At 40.6% G+C, this 20,158-nt stretch overlaps 4 protein-coding genes across 6 annotated transcripts; 2 read left to right on the top strand and 2 right to left on the bottom strand.

Annotated features, from left to right (window-relative positions):
• Positions 1–1,848: 1,848 nt before the first annotated feature.
• pole2 (polymerase (DNA directed), epsilon 2) lies at positions 1,849–8,770 on the bottom strand. Its single transcript, XM_056767388.1, has 19 exons — positions 8,481–8,770; positions 8,250–8,350; positions 8,091–8,166; positions 7,930–8,007; positions 7,563–7,656; positions 7,098–7,172; positions 6,824–6,907; positions 6,376–6,432; positions 6,236–6,284; positions 6,085–6,157; positions 5,836–6,008; positions 4,127–4,216; positions 3,987–4,041; positions 3,792–3,851; positions 3,618–3,695; positions 3,427–3,535; positions 2,446–2,622; positions 2,286–2,353; positions 1,849–1,974 (listed from the first exon to the last, which is right to left on the bottom strand). Exons 1-19 carry the CDS (start codon positions 8,624–8,626, stop codon positions 1,956–1,958), a joined length of 1,662 nt encoding a protein of 553 aa, XP_056623366.1. The 5' UTR covers positions 8,627–8,770; the 3' UTR covers positions 1,849–1,955.
• A 1,296-nt stretch (positions 8,771–10,066) lies between these two features.
• Positions 10,067–12,342, top strand: dnaaf2 (dynein axonemal assembly factor 2). 2 transcript variants are annotated; one of them, XM_056767386.1, is made up of 3 exons: positions 10,067–11,151; positions 11,218–11,594; positions 11,699–12,342. In XM_056767386.1, the coding sequence occupies exons 1-3, from the start codon at positions 10,215–10,217 to the stop codon at positions 12,122–12,124; spliced, it is 1,740 nt and encodes a 579-aa protein (XP_056623364.1). In that variant the 5' UTR covers positions 10,067–10,214; the 3' UTR covers positions 12,125–12,342. The 2 variants fall into 2 exon arrangements, with proteins under 2 accessions (XP_056623364.1, XP_056623363.1); XM_056767385.1 differs by having other exon boundaries at positions 10,067–11,594.
• A 142-nt stretch (positions 12,343–12,484) lies between these two features.
• On the bottom strand, positions 12,485–15,651 carry lrr1 (leucine rich repeat protein 1). Of its 2 annotated transcripts, XM_056767391.1 has the most exons (6): positions 15,558–15,651; positions 15,400–15,473; positions 15,148–15,323; positions 14,936–15,034; positions 13,934–14,661; positions 12,485–12,925 (listed from the first exon to the last, which is right to left on the bottom strand). In XM_056767391.1, the coding sequence occupies exons 3-6, from the start codon at positions 15,310–15,312 to the stop codon at positions 12,670–12,672; spliced, it is 1,248 nt and encodes a 415-aa protein (XP_056623369.1). In that variant the 5' UTR covers positions 15,313–15,323; positions 15,400–15,473; positions 15,558–15,651; the 3' UTR covers positions 12,485–12,669. The 2 variants fall into 2 exon arrangements, with proteins under 2 accessions (XP_056623369.1, XP_056623370.1); XM_056767392.1 differs by having other exon boundaries at positions 15,400–15,570.
• klhdc2 (kelch domain containing 2) lies at positions 15,649–19,114 on the top strand. Its single transcript, XM_056767390.1, has 14 exons — positions 15,649–15,787; positions 15,962–16,277; positions 16,357–16,427; positions 16,503–16,620; positions 17,016–17,128; positions 17,408–17,480; positions 17,556–17,639; positions 17,717–17,797; positions 17,887–17,945; positions 18,027–18,136; positions 18,214–18,286; positions 18,367–18,454; positions 18,636–18,688; positions 18,769–19,114. The coding sequence occupies exons 2-14, from the start codon at positions 16,053–16,055 to the stop codon at positions 18,878–18,880; spliced, it is 1,260 nt and encodes a 419-aa protein (XP_056623368.1). The 5' UTR covers positions 15,649–15,787; positions 15,962–16,052; the 3' UTR covers positions 18,881–19,114.
• The last annotated feature ends 1,044 nt before the right edge of the window (positions 19,115–20,158 follow it).

The raw sequence follows: 20,158 nt of genomic DNA, 5'->3' as shown, positions 1-20,158 counted from the left end.
TGTGAAAAAAATCTAAAAGTGATCCTAGTGAAACACAAAATAAGTGCTAAAATTAAACTCAATCTATGATGCTTGAGAATCAATATGCAAATCCCGAACAAGTTTATTAAAAATTTGAGTCACACCCTAACCTGCACAACTGTAACAAGAAAAGTCAAAGGCTAACAGAAAAAAAAAACTTTATAGACATCATTAGTTTGGGTAGAAGTTTAAAGTTCATAATGGCCATAACACTGTCCCTCATAAACTGTCATACACCTTAAATAAAATGTTTCAAATTATACAGTAGAACATAAGAAAGACAAAAAGCAAACACAGATCAAATTCAAATGGGGAATTAACATACATTTTATGCAAAGATGTAAAAATAAAACATCAAATTGTTTTGCACTCACAGTAGTAAACATAACTGATCCTCACAGAAAACAAGCCAACAAATGAAGTGATGAGTAACTGATGCAGCCCATTTTAAATCCACCTAAACCCCGCCTTCTGCTTTCATAGCCAATCATTATTACAGCCCATCTTTGCAGCCAATGAGCTTTCGTTGTTGCTGTGATGCATTATCAAACCTGCTTGTTACACCAGGTGGTGAGAAACTTTAAAATTAGCAAAACTGTGGATGAAATACAAATGATTTATATTTAAACAGATCAAGTGAAAAACCTGTGGCAAATGAAAAAAAAATACAACTAACCCTTTCTCTTTCTCTCAACAGGTATTGTTCTGGCTTTTGTGGAAACGTGTAACTTTGTATTAGTACCTATTGTATTATTGTTGCTGTACGACATATCACTTATTCATCCCTGAACTCTCTGGAAGTAGCTTTGGATAAAAGCATCTGCTAATTGACTATATGTAAATGTGATAAATGTGTGTTAATGGATGTGATAAGAGCGCTATACTTCACTTAAATTTTAAGTCTTGCTTAATTTGCCCACAATCAGCCTTATTTGTGTTAGCTGGTGTTGAGATTGTGGTCAGAAAAATTAAAGCTCATCATCAATAGGGTAATTCCAGCGTTATGGATCGGACATAAAAACACTCAGTGAAATATAAACAGATGGTTCAGTATATTGGTAAGAAACCAATTCTTGAAGACCTTGTTGATAGTTTATAGTCTGTGCACAAGTATTCTCTTTTAAAAAGGGATTTAAAAGTGTGTTATATATGGATGAGACAAAAAAAAGACAAAATTTTTCACACAACAAACTTTATTGGATTTCTGTAAATAAAAATGCACAAACCTGATGCAATTATACCCAAGAAATGGAGTCACATGCTGAAATGATGAGTTCTTTTCTTCTTCATGCAAGGGGCATAACCACAACATACAGTAAGGGGAACATGCCCACAAATAAGACTCATTTCCCCCCAAATAATTAATTAGCTTATTGACTCATGGTTGACCGGTTCAAAGTGTTTGCCGCTGAACTGAGCAGGACAAAACTGAAAATCAATTTACACACATGTTTTGAATCAGAACCCCAGTGTGAAGGTCAAGTGATATGAGGCCAAGCATCAGGTCCCATACTCTGAATTTGTGCTCTGCATTTAACCCATCCCAGAGCACACATACACACTGATCAGAGCCTTGCTCAAGGGTCTCACCTCAGCCGTGGTATTGAAGTTGGAGGAGAGAGCTGATCATTCACTTCCCACACCTACAATATCTGCTGGTATCGAGGCTCCAACCGGCAACATGTCTCTAACCATTAGGCCATGGCTGCCCCCACATTGATTGCTTTTGCAGGTTTACATGTTTAACAGTGAAAGAAAGAATTGGATTGCTAGACAGCCAAAAATGTCTGTGTTGAGAAAACTAGGCTGTAAAAAAAGCCACCCAAACATTTTTTCTGTTTTTATTTTACTTAAAAAGGACTAAACACTTTTAGTTGATACAAATACAACAATGAAAACATGACATCAGGGTTCTTTTCCAGTGTCCCTCAGCCTTAAAGCCCTTGCAGTTTGCTGTAAAGAAGAGAAATAAACCAGAAGTGAAATTATAGCCCAAGGCCTTAAAGGAGCGCTGACCGAGACAGGGCTTGAGAGGTGTCTTGATCAAAAACAACTTACACTGACACATCTTAAAATAGATCAGTGCGATTGTTTTGTCTCAAGATGCACACGTTAATATTTTTTATAAAGTATGTTTTAAAAACGAGTTAAATATCCTAGTTTCACTACGGCCTAGTCCTGATTTTAAGTAATCCCTGTCCGGGAAATCGCCCCTAAATCAGTAAACATTCAGGGAGTCTTTGATTGTGTTCATTAAGTCATACCTGTCCTCAACAGTTCTGTTGGAAGGATAATACACCTTAAAGCTAAAGCCACTTCTTGGGAAAGAGCCCTGAAAAAGAGAGCAACAGATTTCATCATGTGTATCACATACTGAATGACCAGCCACGTAAATCTATTTCAAGTTCAAAGACATTAGTGTACCGGGTTGATGCACAGACAGTCCGTGTTGGAGATGTTGAATGGGTCATATTTGTCAGCGAAGATGATGACATCAGGCACAGGATAGACTCTTAAGGTGTGGTCATACGCCCAGTGCACCGGGCAGACATACAAAGGGAGAGGAGTCAGGTGGCCCTGTGACAAGATGGTCTTCACAAACTGTTGAACAAATGCAAAGTCAACTTTACTGCCGTCTCATTTGAAAGTCATCTGGAATACAGTAACTGGCAAATATCTGCCTCTTTTTTATTATTTGAAAAATTGGTCTGTTAACATCTAAAGAAAACAATTCTCATTGGGTGACAGCTGATAAATCAAGAAACACATTTCTCAGATAAGTTTTTTTCCACTCAGATGTGTTTTGTAAAGCTTCTTTACTATAACTCTTTCACCGCCATTGACAAGTTATCTCTTCATTTAAAAAAAATACGCTTCCCCACACCTTTGGGAAGAAGTACAGAATCCCAAAACCTAAAACGTATATGTTTTTTAAAGATTGTTCTAAGTGGAATCTGGGCGGAATCTTCGACAAAAATGTTAATTATCTCTTAATCAAAGTGATGCATTTTTGAAGAAACCTTCCCACATCTACGGAGTGATAAAAAACGAACAAATGAAGATAGAAGAATACGGTTTCTTTTGTTTAAAAGCTGAGATTGTTCTTTCATTTGACATATTGTTTGTCCATATATTCCGTACAGAAAATGTACTGTGTGCCATTAAAGTTGGGTGAAAATGTTAAAAAACGCTGGCGTAGGCTGGCAACTTATTTTTTTAAAGGCTGGCGGGGAATGAATTTAAGCTCTGCTGTTTGGTAAAAATGCTTCATTCTGAAAAAGTACTACAGAAGTGAAACTGAACATTATATTTTCACTAGTAGCCTCAGATGTTTGGATGGTATGAACTTTAATGTTCAGGATAACAACCCAGAAAGAAAGATTGGGAAACAAACATCTAACTCACATGGCTTGGAATGTCCAGGGTTGTGCTGGGGACTCGTACACAGTTCCTGCACATCTTGTTGACTAGATCTTCTCGAATCACTACAATCTCTTGACTGCAGTACTGAATCCTGTCGATGAGGGTGAAAGAAACTCAAATCAGATCATGCAAACACACACACATACATACAAATGAAGAGTCCATCCAGAGACCTGCAGGGGTTGGTGGTGAAGACAGAGAAGGGAACTCGCTGTGTGAATTCTTCTGTGATGTGCTCAGCCAGAGGAGGTCTGTGATCATAAACACAATCATCTTCATTCAGTGAAGTAAAGAGTTTCAGTGTTTGATCAAAACTGACATACAGTAACCAGTGGAAAGTAAAATACCTGGGTAATACAGCACCAGGTCCTGGGTCTTGTGGGCCAGGAACAAACACAAAACGACTGCTGCAAGAACACATTCAAAGCGGGTCAAATGAGTCCATAACACAACCTTCATGTGAGAAAGAAAAAACACTTCACTGCATTCAGAATTACAAATGACAAACACTTAAAGGGTTATGAAAGACTTAAGAGTCTTACCTTTTGTGAATGCTGGGATACTCACAAATGAGGTCAGCTAGAGCTTTAAAAGATTCTAAAAACAACATTTCGTTTTTCTTTAACTCTTGTAACTTTAGAATAAACGAATGCAGGAACAAAAGTTCTTAAATGGAACAAACCTTTGAGCGCTTTTATTTGGTTTTTACCATATGGTGCAGAAGAGAAATTCCCACAAAAGATGAAGCATGTGGGTGGCATAGCAGAATACCCTGCAAAAGCAAAAAAGACTTATCCAGAAATCAACTTCCACTCTGATCATTCAGATTTCTTTTTCATTTATCAAGTGGATTTATATATTTCCTGCATGTCTGTTAGGTGAATGACAAACACATTTTTAGCCCACAAAGCTGTTGTGTGGAGTTCTGTTCTCTACATAATTACAGCCGTGTGAAATGTGTCTTTACTAACAGTGTTATTTCACTGCAATCAATGAATCCATCGACTGAAACTCTAAATGAAGTGAGGAAAAACCAATGTTCACTTATTAATAGTGGTGGGCATAGATTAATTTTTTTAATCTAGATTAATCTAGATTAATTCCAAAATTAATCTAGATTAATCTAGATTAAAATGGCTCATTTGAATTCTGCCGAAGGCATTCAGAATATGTCCCGTACCCAAATAATGACTAAAAGTAAGTCTTTGAGAACGGGTTTCTCAAGCCAGGTGGCGCATTAGACCAGGGGCTCATCTCCTGTTTCCAAAATGCATCACAAACTGCTTGAGAAAGCTGTTCTACTATGATAATTGGTGATGAAAATTAAATTATGTTCAATAAGATGAACTTGTGTTTACTTCCGCATTAGCTAAGGGATGATTTCCGTTTAGGTGGTACTTGAGACTGGAAGAGCTCCTACAGTACATTTACATTTAGTCATTTAGCAGACGCTTTTATCCAAAGCGACTTACAAAGAGTGAGGGAGCAACAAGCGATATGTCATACAGGAGCCATAATACATTAGATCTCAATACAAAGTTACTGGTTTCAACTAAAGCTAGACCACTACCTGTTGAGAGAAAGTGTTTTTTTAAACCAATTCCGCATTGCACAAGGTGCAAACAACGTTAGTCTTGTCGATGTTCCTATTGGGAAGCTTCTTAAAAATTAATATTCCCTGAAGCAAACCCGGCGGCTTCATAGCTGCATCCATGTTAGCACGTCACGTTTGATGCGGTAATTTCACAGTAACGTTATGTTGTGTTCAGACCAAACGCGAATGGCGTGTCAAGCGCGAGTGATTTATATGTTAATGCAAAGAGCCAATAGACCTACTTGCTGCGCGAATCGCGCGAATTAAGCCCTGGTTATGAGATGATGAGGCGGCTTCTGCTTCCGCGAATGACGCGAATCACGCGAGTTGAAAAATCTCGTTCTCGCCCCGTACAGTGCAGTTAAGCTGGTATACATCCGCGCTAAAATATGAAGGTGAAAGTCATCATAGCTTGCGTAGTATAGACCCAGCTCCCAACCCAACTTTGAGAATAGATTAACGGCGACAATTTTTTTAACGCGCGATAATAGTCTCACTGCGTTAACGGCGTTAACGGCCCACCACTAGTTATTAAACTCCTTTAATTGGAATAAGTGCCGTGCATTCACCCACCCAGATGCACACACACCGCAGTATTGAACATACACACACCCCAACCCCCCGTGGAGTAAATACAGCGTTGGTGCCCTGCTCAAGAGCACCCCCCCTTACCAATAATAATAGGTCATCAGTTATAATAGAGAACATTTTCTAAATCTAACTCTTTCTGGATAAAAGTGTGCGTTAAATGAATAAATGTAAAACTGTTCCAACATTAGACATCGTTTTGTTCTCACCTGCAAACATGTTGTGAATCTTCTCCACGACCTCCACACTGTCCAACCACACGTCTGACACAACAACAAACATGGCGTCTTCATTCTCCTCTTCCAGCTGCTTCAGTTTGGCCGACGTCTTGACCGCAGTAGTTGACGGACCACCAAAGAAGTTTATATTGCCATAATATGCCCTGGACATAGAAAACCAAAAGCTAACGAAACGTAGAATGAAGCTGGTTAAATGATGGTCATCTAGTAAACCCTAACCTGGTGATAGAAGAGGGTTCTGTGGGTGGGAACCCAAAAGCATTAACGTGAAACACAGAATCCTCGTACCATCCTGCAAATGTGAAAAAAATGACGTTAGACTTTTTCACAATCCAAGGAAAGAACAAACAACCGTTTCTTGTAGACTTACCCTCTGCCAGGACAAAACAAGACTCTGTGTACAGACCACTGTGAAACTGGTATGACCAGCATTAAGGAACAAACAGATACCATACTGCGACAGGATTGAAGACAGTTAAAAATGTTTCATGACACACATGGGAAGGATATTGCCTTTGAGATGTTCAGCTGCACGGTACCACTGGGATCCTCCAGATAAAACTTGCCCTGAAAGTGATTTGACCAATATAAACCCAACTTGGTAAAGTGCTCTGATAAATCCATCAGTTCCTGACACGCAGGTCTCTATGGGTTTTGTGTGCTCTCACTGTAGCTGGTGAATGTAATATTGTGTATTTTAGAATAAACTAATAGAACATTCCGTTGTCATAGAGGCAGTTTAAGCCAGAAGCAGGCCTTTAAAAATGACCTTTCAGAAATATGACTTGAAACAAAACATTAACTGGTGTGCAGCACCTTGAGACAAAACAATATCACTGATATGTTTTAAGATCTGTCTTTGCAAGCGGTCTGTAGCTCAAACACGCATTTTAGTCTGGGACGATCTTTTATTTTCATTATGATGCTGATGTTCAGTTATGAACAGGTGTGTGAATACCTCTTTCAGCTGTGTGATCATTCCCAGAACAATCACCTCACCGAGTTTAGCTGTGCTGCCCAAAAGTGCCTCCACGGTCTTCAGCTGTAAGTCCAATATGAACCTTATTACAATTACATCCATTCATCAGAGTATCAGAAGTGTAATGGTAGGTGAACATCAGCGTACATAAATATACTAAGACTATAATATACAACATATACACCAGACAAAGTACACACAAAATACAGAATATGCACAATAAAACAAGCTTGGAAGTAATGTTTATTTTAACCTGGAATTTATTTCTTCCTTCATCTGGAGCTGAACCAATCACAGGAGGGGTGAAAAGTTCATGTCTGTGCGTCCGCTGTAATACAGAACAACATAAAGACGTAGAGTAATTACATTTACATTTATGCATTTGGCAGATGCTTTTATCCAAAGCGACTTACATTGCTTTATCCTATACATTTATATACATATTTATATACGTATATGCAATTCCCTGGGTTCGAACACACAACCTTGCATTGTTAACACAATGCTCTTACCACTGAGCTACAGGAAAGCTATTTAGAATTACATACAATAATGATGAGATGATTTGGGCCGCATACACTCCTCTCGTCATTTATTTATTATATAATTCTTTTTAAAAGATATGTAATAAATACCAAACATCAATTAATAAAATTCAGAGTCAGTGAAGCACAGCAGTGACATGATGGCGTACATAAACAAAAGCAAAGACTCTTGCCTGCTGTAAAATGGTGTATCGCTCTCTGAAGAGCTCAGCTTTATCTCTGGATTGACCACAGAGTTTGGGGGTCGGATGGGTTGTCATGCTAATACTGTAAAAATAAAGACCAGAGGTCATATTTGTGGTGCTATAAGATAAACTAATCGGTTAAACGGAATTATCTGAATAAACATTTCAATTGTCATGTGTAACCAGTCCTACTCGATCCGCTCTGCACGGGCCTCGAACCGGATGGGAGACCGCAGCCTCGCGCCTCTTGAGGTCCGCACATCTCTCTCTCGCTGGCCTCCGTTACACATGCACTTGATCTGCTTTAAACATTTCATAAACTGGCAGTGGCAAGATAGGAGAAAATGATTCTTACGGAACAAATTTCTTTCTCTCTGTGCTGTAGAAGAATCGAGGCACATCAAAAGCTCCAATAATGTTGAAAACATTTTCTCTGCGATAAACAGAACATGAATGTCACTGACAGTAAACGACGTGAGCAGTGCGCGAGATCATATGCTGTAGAGAAACCCTCACATGGTCTCATCACATGACTGACTGCAGTCCTGCACGGCGGTTTCTACCACAGACACCTCGATCATGCTGGACGACACTAACAACACACAGTACAGGGAAGACGTCATAATAATCATCAGCATCACACACAGCATCCTCACGGTCATAGACGTAACTTACGTGGTTGTTTTTCAACGGCATCTAAGATTCGCTCGAGAACTTCATCGAGATCTGCTTCACTGACAGACTCCAGAACTTGCAGCAGATAGCGACTCGACTCACTGACCAAACAAAACACAAAATTCCATTCATGAGTGTTTATTAAGGGTTTGTCAATGTAAGTTTAAAATTCACGAGAATATCATTGTTTCTTAGTCAAGAACAGTAATGTAGGATTATAATGTGACATACGGTCGCAGGATTAATCCGCGCATTTTAAACCCCGCGTTAACTTTCTGCTTCAACTTGCGTTCATCCATCTTCGTCTGCTCCCGCGAAATCATCCTTTCCGACGCAACTTCCTCTTCAACGCGTTCCGTTCCGTAAACAACTCGCATCTTTCAAAATAAAAGTCACTTTTCGCACTTTAGTGGCAAAGTGATTCACTGATGTGTTTTACGTCTGATGTTGTAATTTAAACCTCCCTTCATGTAATAATATGAATGTAAGAACATAGTATTAATAAGAACACTAAGGAACAGTTTTTGGAGTAATGCGTTACAAAAGTAATGCAGTAACTTATAACGTTTTTCTGTAACGCAGTAGTGTAAGGCATTACTATCAATTTTCTGTAATATTTTACTCGGTAAATGTGGAGTAACGCTTGCGTTACAACAAACTTTTCGCCCGCGAGACATTAACAACTCAAAAACCCCGCAAGTAAATTCTAGGATCCTGTTCGTGAATAGACGCGTGTGGTGTCATTCATCTCCCTCTGACTGACATGATTTCAGTCTAGTGTTGCCAACTCTTTTTAATGGAAAGTAGCTAAAGCCTGCCCGAAAAGTCGCTAAATGTCGCCATGCTAATTTGCATATCAGCGACGCGATCACGTAGTATCTGACAAGCTAAGCGCTTCAGGTCTGCTTCATATCTCTACTCTCTGAGCTGTCGTATATAGTATTATATTAAAACAATTCACCCAAATAACAATAAATAACTTCTTAAGTTCTATAATTTTTTATACTAAATCATTTTTGTGTTTCTGTTGGCAGACTACAAAAACTATGTTATAGTGACTGAACTCGACCCCTTAAACACATCACTAGATATTTTCATTGAACAGCTAAAATCCGTGTGTGTTTTTGTTTACACGTCCATAGTCTTGGCGTTTCATCATGTTTAAAATTGCTCAAAACAAGTTCAAGGTCAATAAGTTCTTGGAAACACTGTTTGTACATGCAAACTGCGAATCTCATTCTCGCGTCAGTACGGTCTTCAGCTTCTTCTCTCTGGTGGGCGCTACACATTTTGTAAAGTCTAGTTAATTAATAAAATCAGCAGTCTAATAAAGAGGTTGATTGGAGAAATGTATTTTGTATTTTGAAAATACAAAAAAAAGTTTTTTAGCATGTTAAGTTCTACTTCTGTAGTTATTTTGGTGAAAGTAACTCAAAAGTAATACAGGAGTCATGTAACGTATTACAATTTTGAGACAGTAATATTGTAAGGTAAGGGATTACTTTTAAATAACACTTGAGTTCACTCAACACTGCTCATCTCACATTCAACATTAAGCATTATAATGCAAAACCAATTAGGTAATTTCTTGTTTCTGCTTCAGATAAACTGCTTCATATTGGTTTTGTCACAGGTGAAGAAAAAAACATGAACATGTTTATTAAAATATAATTTTTAGCACTTATAAGATGAATCACCATTTGCTAGTGTTCTAGAGCCGTTCGTTCTTTATTCATAAACTCATTTGTTTTGTTTTTATAATTATTGTTATAATCAGTAACGTCAAATTGTTATCAAGGGATTGACTCGTGACGTCAGAGGAGGGCGAGGTGACGTCTGTCTCTGTTGTTATAGCCGGTTTCTATGGTTACAGACGCAGAGCGCTGCACTCCATTAGTTGACGTTTTTTTAGTCATTTAACTCGCAATAAATTAATATAGTGTGGCCAAAAAGTAGTAAAGAACAATGGAAGCGCTGAATTTGACACGCGATGAAGTCAATCGAATGAGCGAAGCTCTTAAAGACGAAACGTTCCGTCAGTTGTTGAGTGAATACGCCGCAGAGATCTCGAACCCGGACAACAAGAGACAATATGAAGAAGACATCACACAGCTCGAGGCAGATCGAGGCATGCACGTGCAGTTCATTCACCCTCAAGCGCATCACGTATTGAAGTCGAGCAGCGCTGGCGGGAAATGTTTTATTAATGTGTGTTGCGATCCGCTGATCGATAAGCCTTCATGTGAAGCAGCTCGAGACAGAGACGGTAATGCGGGTCACAACTGGACTTTACCCCACAGCCTGACACCCGGCAGACCCGATAGAGACGCCAAAGGAAACGCGTGCGTGATTTATGACGCGGTTTTTCATCCAGATGCGCTTCACATGGCGGAGAAAAACGCGAGATTTATGAAACTCATCGACAGCACAGCCATCGGAGGGATTGAAGACTCTTTCCAAATTAAACTGGATAGCAGCACAATAAAGCTGCTGAAGAGCAAGTACAAAGGTGTTCCACATCCAGCGGTGATCCGGAAGCCCACATCTGAGTTTATGAAACACCAGCAGAGCAAGTGTGAGGAAAAACTGACGTTTCCATATCCAGATGTGTGCTCCGCTGTGGCTCCTCGTCCTGATCAAACAGCATCTTCTTCGTCCAAACAGTCCAGAAAACCAAATTACACCTTGAAATACAGATCAGTTGTTGATTTACAAAATTACAGACACTCTCGAGATTCCACGTCCAGCACGAGACCCAAAGACATCATGGTCATCATCGATTTACCGCTGCTCACTTCAGCACGTGATGTTGATGTCCATGTGACGGAGCGACGACTCGTCCTGGAGACCCAAAGAGGCTCATATAAACTGGAGCTTTCGCTCTCTTATCCTGTGGATGAAGGTAAAGGAGAAGCTAAATTCAACAAAACAACAAAGCAGCTGACAATAATTCTCCCTGTTTTACCAGTGAAGAACACTGAATCACCTCAAATGATATGTGATGATGATGAAGATGAAGAGGAGAGAGACTCTGAGGATAAAGCAGAACTGATGCAGAAAGAGAAACCACACAAAACCGAACAGACAGCATTAAAGAGTGAAATTTTAACACAATCCACAAGTGACGGATTTGGGCAGAAAACTGTTGCAGTAGAATCGCTGTGTTTATCAAACAGTTGTGATGTTGATGAAATAAACCCACACACGTATGATACGATCATCAGAATCATCATGAATCCAACCGAGAGCAGAACCGAGACAGATCATTTCCCTCACACATGTGTTGCAGAAATAATCCCAGATGAAGAAGAAAATCTTTCTGACATGAACATCGATTCACATGAGGTCAGTCATTAGCCTATTTTACTAATCATGACACAGGCTACAGCAGGTGGACAAGTATTCAGTCATTTATTCAATTTGATTTAGACACATATTTTTTTCTGTAGATGACGTCTGTCTGCAACATCTGCACTCATATGGAAACATCATTTGGGGCTACAGCCCACGAGGCACTGGTGTCACGTAACGTTGACAAAATATACCAGAATTCAATGACGAGCAAACAGCCGAACGTCTTCCCAGCACTTGAAGAAGAGCCTCAGCGTTCTTCTGGTTTAACCAAACCGCTGTCACAAAAACCAGAGACCAAAGAGCCACATTCTACACTGAATCCTGGGAATGACATGAATTTCATCTTAAATAAGGAAATCCAGGTGCAAGCAAAGGAACCAGCAGATATTGACAATAATTCAAAATTATATCCTGCAATTGTGAAAGAAACCGAATCAGACAGAAGGGAAATAATTATTTGTGACTACCAGACTTCAGCTGCTCTGTGTTTCCAGAACTCTCTGTGTTTTGATTTGGAATGATGAGGGTAAATGCGTTTAAGGGATACTCCTCCCAAAAATTAAAATTCTGTCATGAATTACCCCCCCCCCATCTGTCTTGTGAGTGAATAATGACAGAATTTTCATTTTTGGGTGGAGTTTCCCTGTAATGTTTAGGGAGTGTGATTGTGTTATTGCTGTAGTTCCTATACCCTAAATGTGTTGATCAATAATCATTAATTAAACATTCTTATTAGTTCATCCACTAAATGTCATTGTTTAACCAACATAAAAACTTTAAATTGATTTATGTAATGTTATTACATATTAGAAAAATTGTGTCTCAATTAATGAATACATATTATCCTAACTTAAAAACTTTTTAATAAACTTTAAGATTCATTTAGCTTGAATAACTTTTATTTGTTTTACAATATTTATTGTGATGGAGGAATAACCACAATCTCCTAAAGATCCATTAAAAAAGCAAATAAAACAGACACTGGAAAAAAAACAAGCTGTTGCTCAAGACCAGATTTCTGTGGCAACATCTCACACAACATCCCGACAGGAGGACGCTGTGGTCATCATCTCAGTCCACGCTGCACACAGCTGTCCATGAACTCACAGTAACACACGAGCGAGCAGAAATGTCTCTGCACTGGAGCTTCTGTGCCGCCCATGTTGTCCACTAACACAACCGTGTGAGACACCAGATGCAGATTCATGCTGACGGCTGTCTGGATGTAGGAGCTCAAGCACGCTCGGCCGCAGTCGCATGCTTTCCAGAACTCCAACTCACCACACAAGTGGAAGGGAATGATGTGAGGTGCATATGGTATTCTGCAACCAACAAAAACACGTAAACATTTGTGAAAACATTATATGACGTTAGTGCCTGTTCCACATATACTCTGTTGGCACTGCCTGATTTTTTACATGCCCATGTCAACAGATTAGATCATTCACGGAGTGTTCACATTCAGTGTAGCGATCGTTTATGCATCGTCAAGTCTATTTTTGCTGTACATCACAGACTGATTTAAAGTGATAGTGCACATATTATGCTCAAAATCTATATTTCACTATAAATAAGACAAGCAAGAAAACGCTAAACACTTAAAAGGACTTGCAAAAGCACCTAAACTGATATCTAAAAGTATATTCTCATGTGAAATACATAAGTCTGTTATAATGTGTGTAGGGGAGAGAGTTCTCATGTGACCCCCTCCTCAGGTTGAAGCTGGTATCAATGTTTGCCTACAGGACTCACACTGGATCTGCACCGGCATACTTTCACCCTCCCACAGCCCATCAACATCCCTGCTTTCAGCAAACCAGCGGTGTCTTGTATTGACTTCTCATAAGTGCAGTAAATCTCTTTCCCGCTCATTCTCATTCACAACTCCTTCCTGATGCTCAGAACACTCGGTCAATCACATCTCTCACAATATTCAAAAACTACTTCGAACTCATCTCTTCTGCGAATACAGACAAATGAGACAAAGAAAAACATGAACCCTAACTCTCTCAACAGGTAGTACTTGAGCTTTTGTTGAAACCAGTAATTCTAAATCAGCACCTACTGTATTATTGATCCTGCGTGACATATCACTTATTGCTCCCTGAACTCTCTGCGAGTCGCTGTGGATAAAAGCGTCTGCTATATGTAAATGTAAAATCGTTGAATTTGTGGGTCACAGAAGTCAGCAGCATATGTGAAAGCACATCGGTGCATGCCGCTGCCGCACTGATCGTGTATACACACCACACATGAAGTATATGTGAAACAGCATTAGGTGCTATAACTGAGCCTCAAAGGACTCCAAGAGCAGCTTCCTCAGCCCTCACCTGCGGTCCACCACAGCGCGCAGCGTCAGTTCCTGCAGCGTCAGCGGAAACGTCAGATGGATGGTGTGTTCCAGAGCATTAGCTTGAGTAAAGGGGTTCCCAAACAGATCCACGTTTTCAAGACTCAGCTTTCTGAAGTCTCCTGGGAGCACGGTGAGCTGGTTATGAGCAGCAGACAGGTATCGCATCTTCGTGAGCCGCCCGATATGAAAAGGAAGTTGCAGCAGTTTGTTATCGTCTAGTTTGAGGTTTACGAGTTCGCGCAGCTGGCAGAAGCGAGCGGGCAGAACCTTCAGCCGGTTCTGACTCAGGTCCAGATGCTGAAGAGACGCCTGCAGAGTGGAATTACACAAAGCATCACTTAAACTCTCCAGATGATTGTTGTGAAGAATTAATTCAGCGAGGAAGGTCAGGTCCCCGATGGTGGACGGCAGCGTCTTGATGTGATTGTTGCTGAGATCTAACCTGCGGAGCGCTTTGAGCGAGAGCATGCGCATGTCCACCCTGGATAGCTTGCAGTAGGACACCTGCAGCTGCTCCAGGGAATAAGGAAAGTTAGACGTGAGCGGGTAGTCCTTTTTTGACAAGATGGTTAGCTTCTTCTTTGGCTTCTCCACGTCTCTGGCCCGGGCTGGCGCGAGGGTGGAAAGAGCAAGGGTGTCCGTGTCGCTTCCCCTGTGCGCCAGTCGTGCAGCAGAGAGAAAGTTTTTCAAGCCATTGATATCGGCCTGCAGAAGAAGAACACCAGAAATCATTCCAAAGACTCGAAAAACAGCAGTACAGCAAAAACAGAACGACATCTCAATTCATGAAGAATGTGTGCAGAAAAACAAAACAACTGCACAGAATATTTCTCCTGGCATCTGTGAATCAAGTCAGATTACTGCAGATTGAGGGAATAAATGTAAGAAAAGAGGATGGACATCAGATGATTGAGGGAAATAAAATGACAACAGAAATGTGAAACATGTGAAGCTCTATTAGACTGAACATCATTCTTACTTTACTCAAGCAGATGTCAACAGCCGGTTCCTTGAGTCGAACTGTCGCTTTGCCCTCTTCAACAAACCACGTGAAGAACTTCTCAATATTCTCCTTCAGCTGGACACAAAACATGAATGTGTACTCTTACTACTGAATATGATCTTGAGTTATTAAAGACCACACTGAAGCATTACATGATAATGTCTGTACAGGAGATGAGAAAGTCTTGCCTTGTACTTGGATCCGCTTCTGTCTTTAGATGTGCAGATCAGTAAACACAAACTGTCCACATGTTTCCCGATGGATAAAACCGCTCGACTCGATTTGCCTTTATTTTTCATTCCGAATGTCGGCAACATCCGATTAATAACCTCCACATCACACTGCAGCTTCATCCTGACTGACACTGGTTAGCACATTAACTTCTTGTCATTAATGATTCAAGTTTCATAAAAAACACATTAATAACAAATTGAACGAACCTGGAGATGGGAGCGCTCGCGCTCCGCTGTTCTCTTGCTTAAACTTTAATGTTAACCAGCCAACTCTTCCATAACTGAAAAAGATATAATGAATAAAAGTAACACGTCGATTCAATTAAATGATCAGTTCACATAAATCCTATTTAACGATGTTTCACCTCTGATCTGTGGCGAAACACTAGCATGACGACGTTCGCTCCGCGCGCTCCTGTTCACCGCACATGCGCAGTTCACTGACCTCACAAATATGGCGACGTAATATTACCAGCGGGCATTTCCAGTCAGGGCTTTATACATTAAAATGGCTTTAGGTGAAATGAGTGAACTAGTTTCATGACTCGATTATTTAACAGACGGAACGTTGTCAGCGTTAGTAGTGTTCACTCGCGTGAGTATTCTGTTGACATTACAGCGCGCGTGCATCAGTCAAAGGAACAACACGATCACGCGCATGATTGATTACAAAAGATCCGACACACTAACTGATAATTACCAATGTTTATTAATGTGACAATCATATATAACTAACACGTAGATATTGATAAAGCACTCTCACTTACAGAGTTACACACACCCCCCGTCTCTCGCGTTCTCTCTGTGCGCGTCAACGTAAACACAACAGTTAACGTTGGAAACGTGTGTAGTAACAAATAATGGAGGAAGAAGACAATGTGCAGAACATGGATGATGATGATCATGACGATGATGATGAGAGGGCTTTGGAATGGGAAGATGAGGTTAGAGACGTTCACTGGCTGGATGATGATGATGATGGTGATGAAGAGGAGATGATTTTGTCCAGGAAGCGTCCAGCGGAGCGCAGCGGTCACGTCGCAGTCACTGATGGCACCTGTATGTATGTGTGGGGGGGTTATAAGGTCAGTCCCTCTCCTATAACAACCACCTGCGGTGAAATCTGAAGACATGTTTCACACGTTCTCACTGTCATTCTATTAGAATGCTGAAGCTGCTGACTGGTACTTGCCAAAGAATGAAATCTGGATATACAACATGGAGACGGAAGGATGGTAAATTGGCTCTTGGGGATTGGGAAAAGAGTTTGTGCAGTTTATTATGTTCACTCATAAAAGATTGACATGCAGGAAAATGAAGCGTTCAGAGGGTGATGGACCGGACTCCATGTCAGGCAGCTGTGGCACGTGTGTTGATGGCGTTCTTTATCTGTTTGGAGGTCACCATACCACAGGAAACACAAATTTGGTTCGAATGTTTACTCATCTCACATGTAGATTAGAGTTAGGTAGGTTACTCGATACAGTTTGATATTAAGTTGGAGAGTTAGACCTGTAACCTGAATGTTAGGGTTAGGGTGTCAGTACAGGCAGGAAGTGAATGAACAGCATTGTTATTACCCACAATTGAGGTGCCCTAGAGCCACTGAGTACACTTTCAGTAATGTAACACTACGTGTACCTAAGTACAAACTTCCTCTGTTCTGTCATCCACTGCTCCAGGTGTTACTCCCTCTGCGCGCGCATGTGTGTGCACGTGCGTTCTGAGTATACCCTACCTGTCCACATGTCACTTCATTTATTGTCCGTTCTTCACTTCAAACACATGACTTCTTCCTGCTTCTGCTCTTTGGTGTCCTGTAGGTGTATCGTCTTCCACTGAGAAGCCAAACACTCCGCTGGGAAAAGATGAGCGACTTAAAGGGCCTGGCACCTACGAGTAAAGACAAACTGGGCTGTTGGGTTTACAAAAACAAGTAGGTGTTTATGAATCTAGCAGAAAGTCTGTGAGTAGATCATTTGGATAGACGTCTACGAGACAACCTCACCTCTGTCTGTGTAAAGATTCACTCTATTCTCAGATGATCTTTTTGTAAAGATTAAAATCAGAAACTACAATCCCAATGTTGTCCAGCATGATTAGGCATTTCCTATGAAAACATTCCCACGCTGCAGACGTGTGTGTGTACACCGTTAATGAACGAGGACGTTGGCTTGTTTGATTTTCCTGGAGCTCGTGTCATGTGTTCACACAGGCTGGTGTATTTCGGGGGCTATGGCTACGCCGCACCGCCCGGTCACAGAGGAACCTTTGAGCTTGATGAAATGGTGAGTCACTGTGTGTTTCAATCGATATGAAAGTCTATTTGAATGAATGTTCAGCAGATGACGAATGTGTCTCAGGGAAATCATGTGGGCAGAGGTTGGAACAATCACATTCACATCCTTGATCTCGAGACATTGACGTGGAGCCAACCCATCACAAAGGTGAAACATTTAAACTGATTCATGCATCTGCAACAGCTGTGATACGACGCTGTTGACTGTTGTCTGTGTGTGGTCAGGGAAATGCTCCGTCCCCGCGCGCTGCTCACGCCTGTGCCACGCTGGATAACAGAGGTTATGTCTTTGGAGGTCGTTATATGGTGAGAGATTGTTTGGTTTGGATGGTGAAGATTCGTCTTCTCTGTGGTGCCAATGTGATTCTGTGTTAAAAAGTGTCTCTATTTTGCAGGACCATCGTCTCAATGATTTGCACTACATCAACCTGGACACGTGGACATGGAGTGAAATGTGAGTTGACTGTGTTTACAGCTGTTGGAAGGTCATTAAAGTTCTGTGAAATCAATATGTATAATTGACTTTTGACTTTAGATGTTTTCCTCAACGCGGTCCGACGGGTCGTTCGTGGCACTCTCTGACCTCAGTGTCACCTGATCATCTCTTTCTCTTCGGGGGCTTCACCACCAACAGAGAAACGCTGAGTGAGTGATGCATGTAAGGCAACTTTTGTCTGCCAAAGTGAGCATGCCGGTGCTTCATGGACTGTTTGTTTTTCCAGGTGACGCTTGGATCTACTGCGTCAGTAAAAATGAGTGGAAACCATTCAATCCTGAGCAGGCAGGACGTCCCAGGTGCGTCTGTGTTCTGACACTGATGTGATGTGCCACATGTCTCATTGGCAAAGAGCTTTACGTGTGTGCGTTTTCTGCAGATTGTGGCACACAGCGTGTTTGGGTCATGACGGTGAAGTATTTGTGTTTGGAGGTTGTGCCAATAATCTTCTCTCAAGTGACCTAGCGGTGAGGTTTAACTCTCAGAAATAAAAAAACGTGAAAGTGAATAATTTCATCAACTAGCAACTAGATTTTCCTTTTGTTAGAAATTGATTTTCATCTGTGGTTTTACCATTTTCAGACCTACAGTAACAGTAAACATGAGTCTGGTTCTCCTTTAAATTCATGAATGTTTTCATGTTTACAGGCTCATAGCAATGATCTGTTGGTATTCAGCGTGCTGCCCAAATCACTTCTCAGGTGAGGCCGGGTCAGGTGTTTCCTAAAGCAACATGATTGTGTGTCTGTGTGTGTGTTTATAGTGCTGTGTGTGTGTTCAGGCTGTGTTTAGATGCAGCTGTCCAGTACAGAAAACAGACGGAGCACCTGTGGGATGTTTTACCCAAACATCTGCTTCTTCAGCTCAAACAGAGAATCATTGGAGATGCTTGAGGATCAAAACCTCGCGAGACTAGACAGAAAAACATCAGTGATGTTTGGGCCTGACTTTTTGTAGAAAAACAAAAGGATTTACAAAAGAAGATATCTGGTCATAACAAAAATATGTTATTTCAACTTTTTAACCCACGTTCATTAGCTAATGTCCCTGTATTATTGTTGAATTTTTTTATTGTGGTCACATTACAGTTTATATAATAAAATTTGCTCAATCAAATACAAACCATATTTGTGTCTAGTTTGGGATCTGAAATGGCTTTAAGAAAAGGGCAGAAGGACATTAAATGGTCTATTAACTACAAACTTCACTTCCGTCACCATAATGCAGTGATTTATCCGATCTGATCATAAGTGAAGTGAAGCTTCATGTGATTGATGCTGATGATTTGAATTCATCCCCTGAATGTATTGCTTCAGTTATGAGACAACCAGCAGTAAACTACATAGTCATTGACCAATCTGTGGTTTGCTGATTTTACTGTGCAGTTTGTTTCTTAATGATGTTCTACATTAGATATGAACACAGAGTGCTAATGTCTTTTTCTGTAGATGAAGTCAACTTGACTATTTTATGTGTCTGCCTCCCGGACCGTGCAGGGAAGAATATTCCAAAGTTTAGGCGCTAGATAAGAAAAGGATCTACCACCTGCACTAGATTTTGAAATTCTAGGTATTACCAACTGACAGGACCCCTTAGAGCGTAATGTACGTGGTGGTCTGTAATACAATAGAAGTTCATTCAAATACTGCGGCGCTAGACCATGTAGGGCTTTATAGGTAATAAGCAAGATCTTAAAGTTAATGCGATGCTTTATAGGTAACCAGTGCAAGGTTGACAGAACCGGGGTTATATGCTCATACTTTTTTGTACGTGTAAGAACTCGAGCTGCCGCGTTTTGAACCAGTTGCAGTTTTTGTAATAGGCCCGCAGGGCAACCACCTAGAAGTGCATTACAGTAATCTAGTCTTGATGTCATGAATGCATGAATTAATTTCTCTGCATCTGACAGTGACAGCATATGACGTAATTTAGATATATTCTTAAGATGGAAAAATGCAATTTTACAGGTGTTTGCGACATGGCTTTCAAATGAGAGAGTACTGTCAAATACAACGCCAAGATTCTTAGCTGATGACGAGGATTTTATGGAGCATCCGTCAATCGTTAAGCAGTATTCTTGGTTGTTACGCATAGCAGTTTTCGGTCCAGTAAGTAACACTTCTGTTTTGTCCGAGTTTAGTAGTAAAAAATTGTTACTCATCCACATTTTT

This window comes from Triplophysa dalaica, chromosome 15, assembly GCF_015846415.1.
Source record: "Triplophysa dalaica isolate WHDGS20190420 chromosome 15, ASM1584641v1, whole genome shotgun sequence".
In the NCBI taxonomy this organism is placed as follows: domain Eukaryota; kingdom Metazoa; phylum Chordata; class Actinopteri; order Cypriniformes; family Nemacheilidae; genus Triplophysa; species Triplophysa dalaica.
The sequence above is the reverse complement of the archived record's forward strand: the minus strand, read 5'-3'. Positions and strand labels throughout refer to the sequence as shown.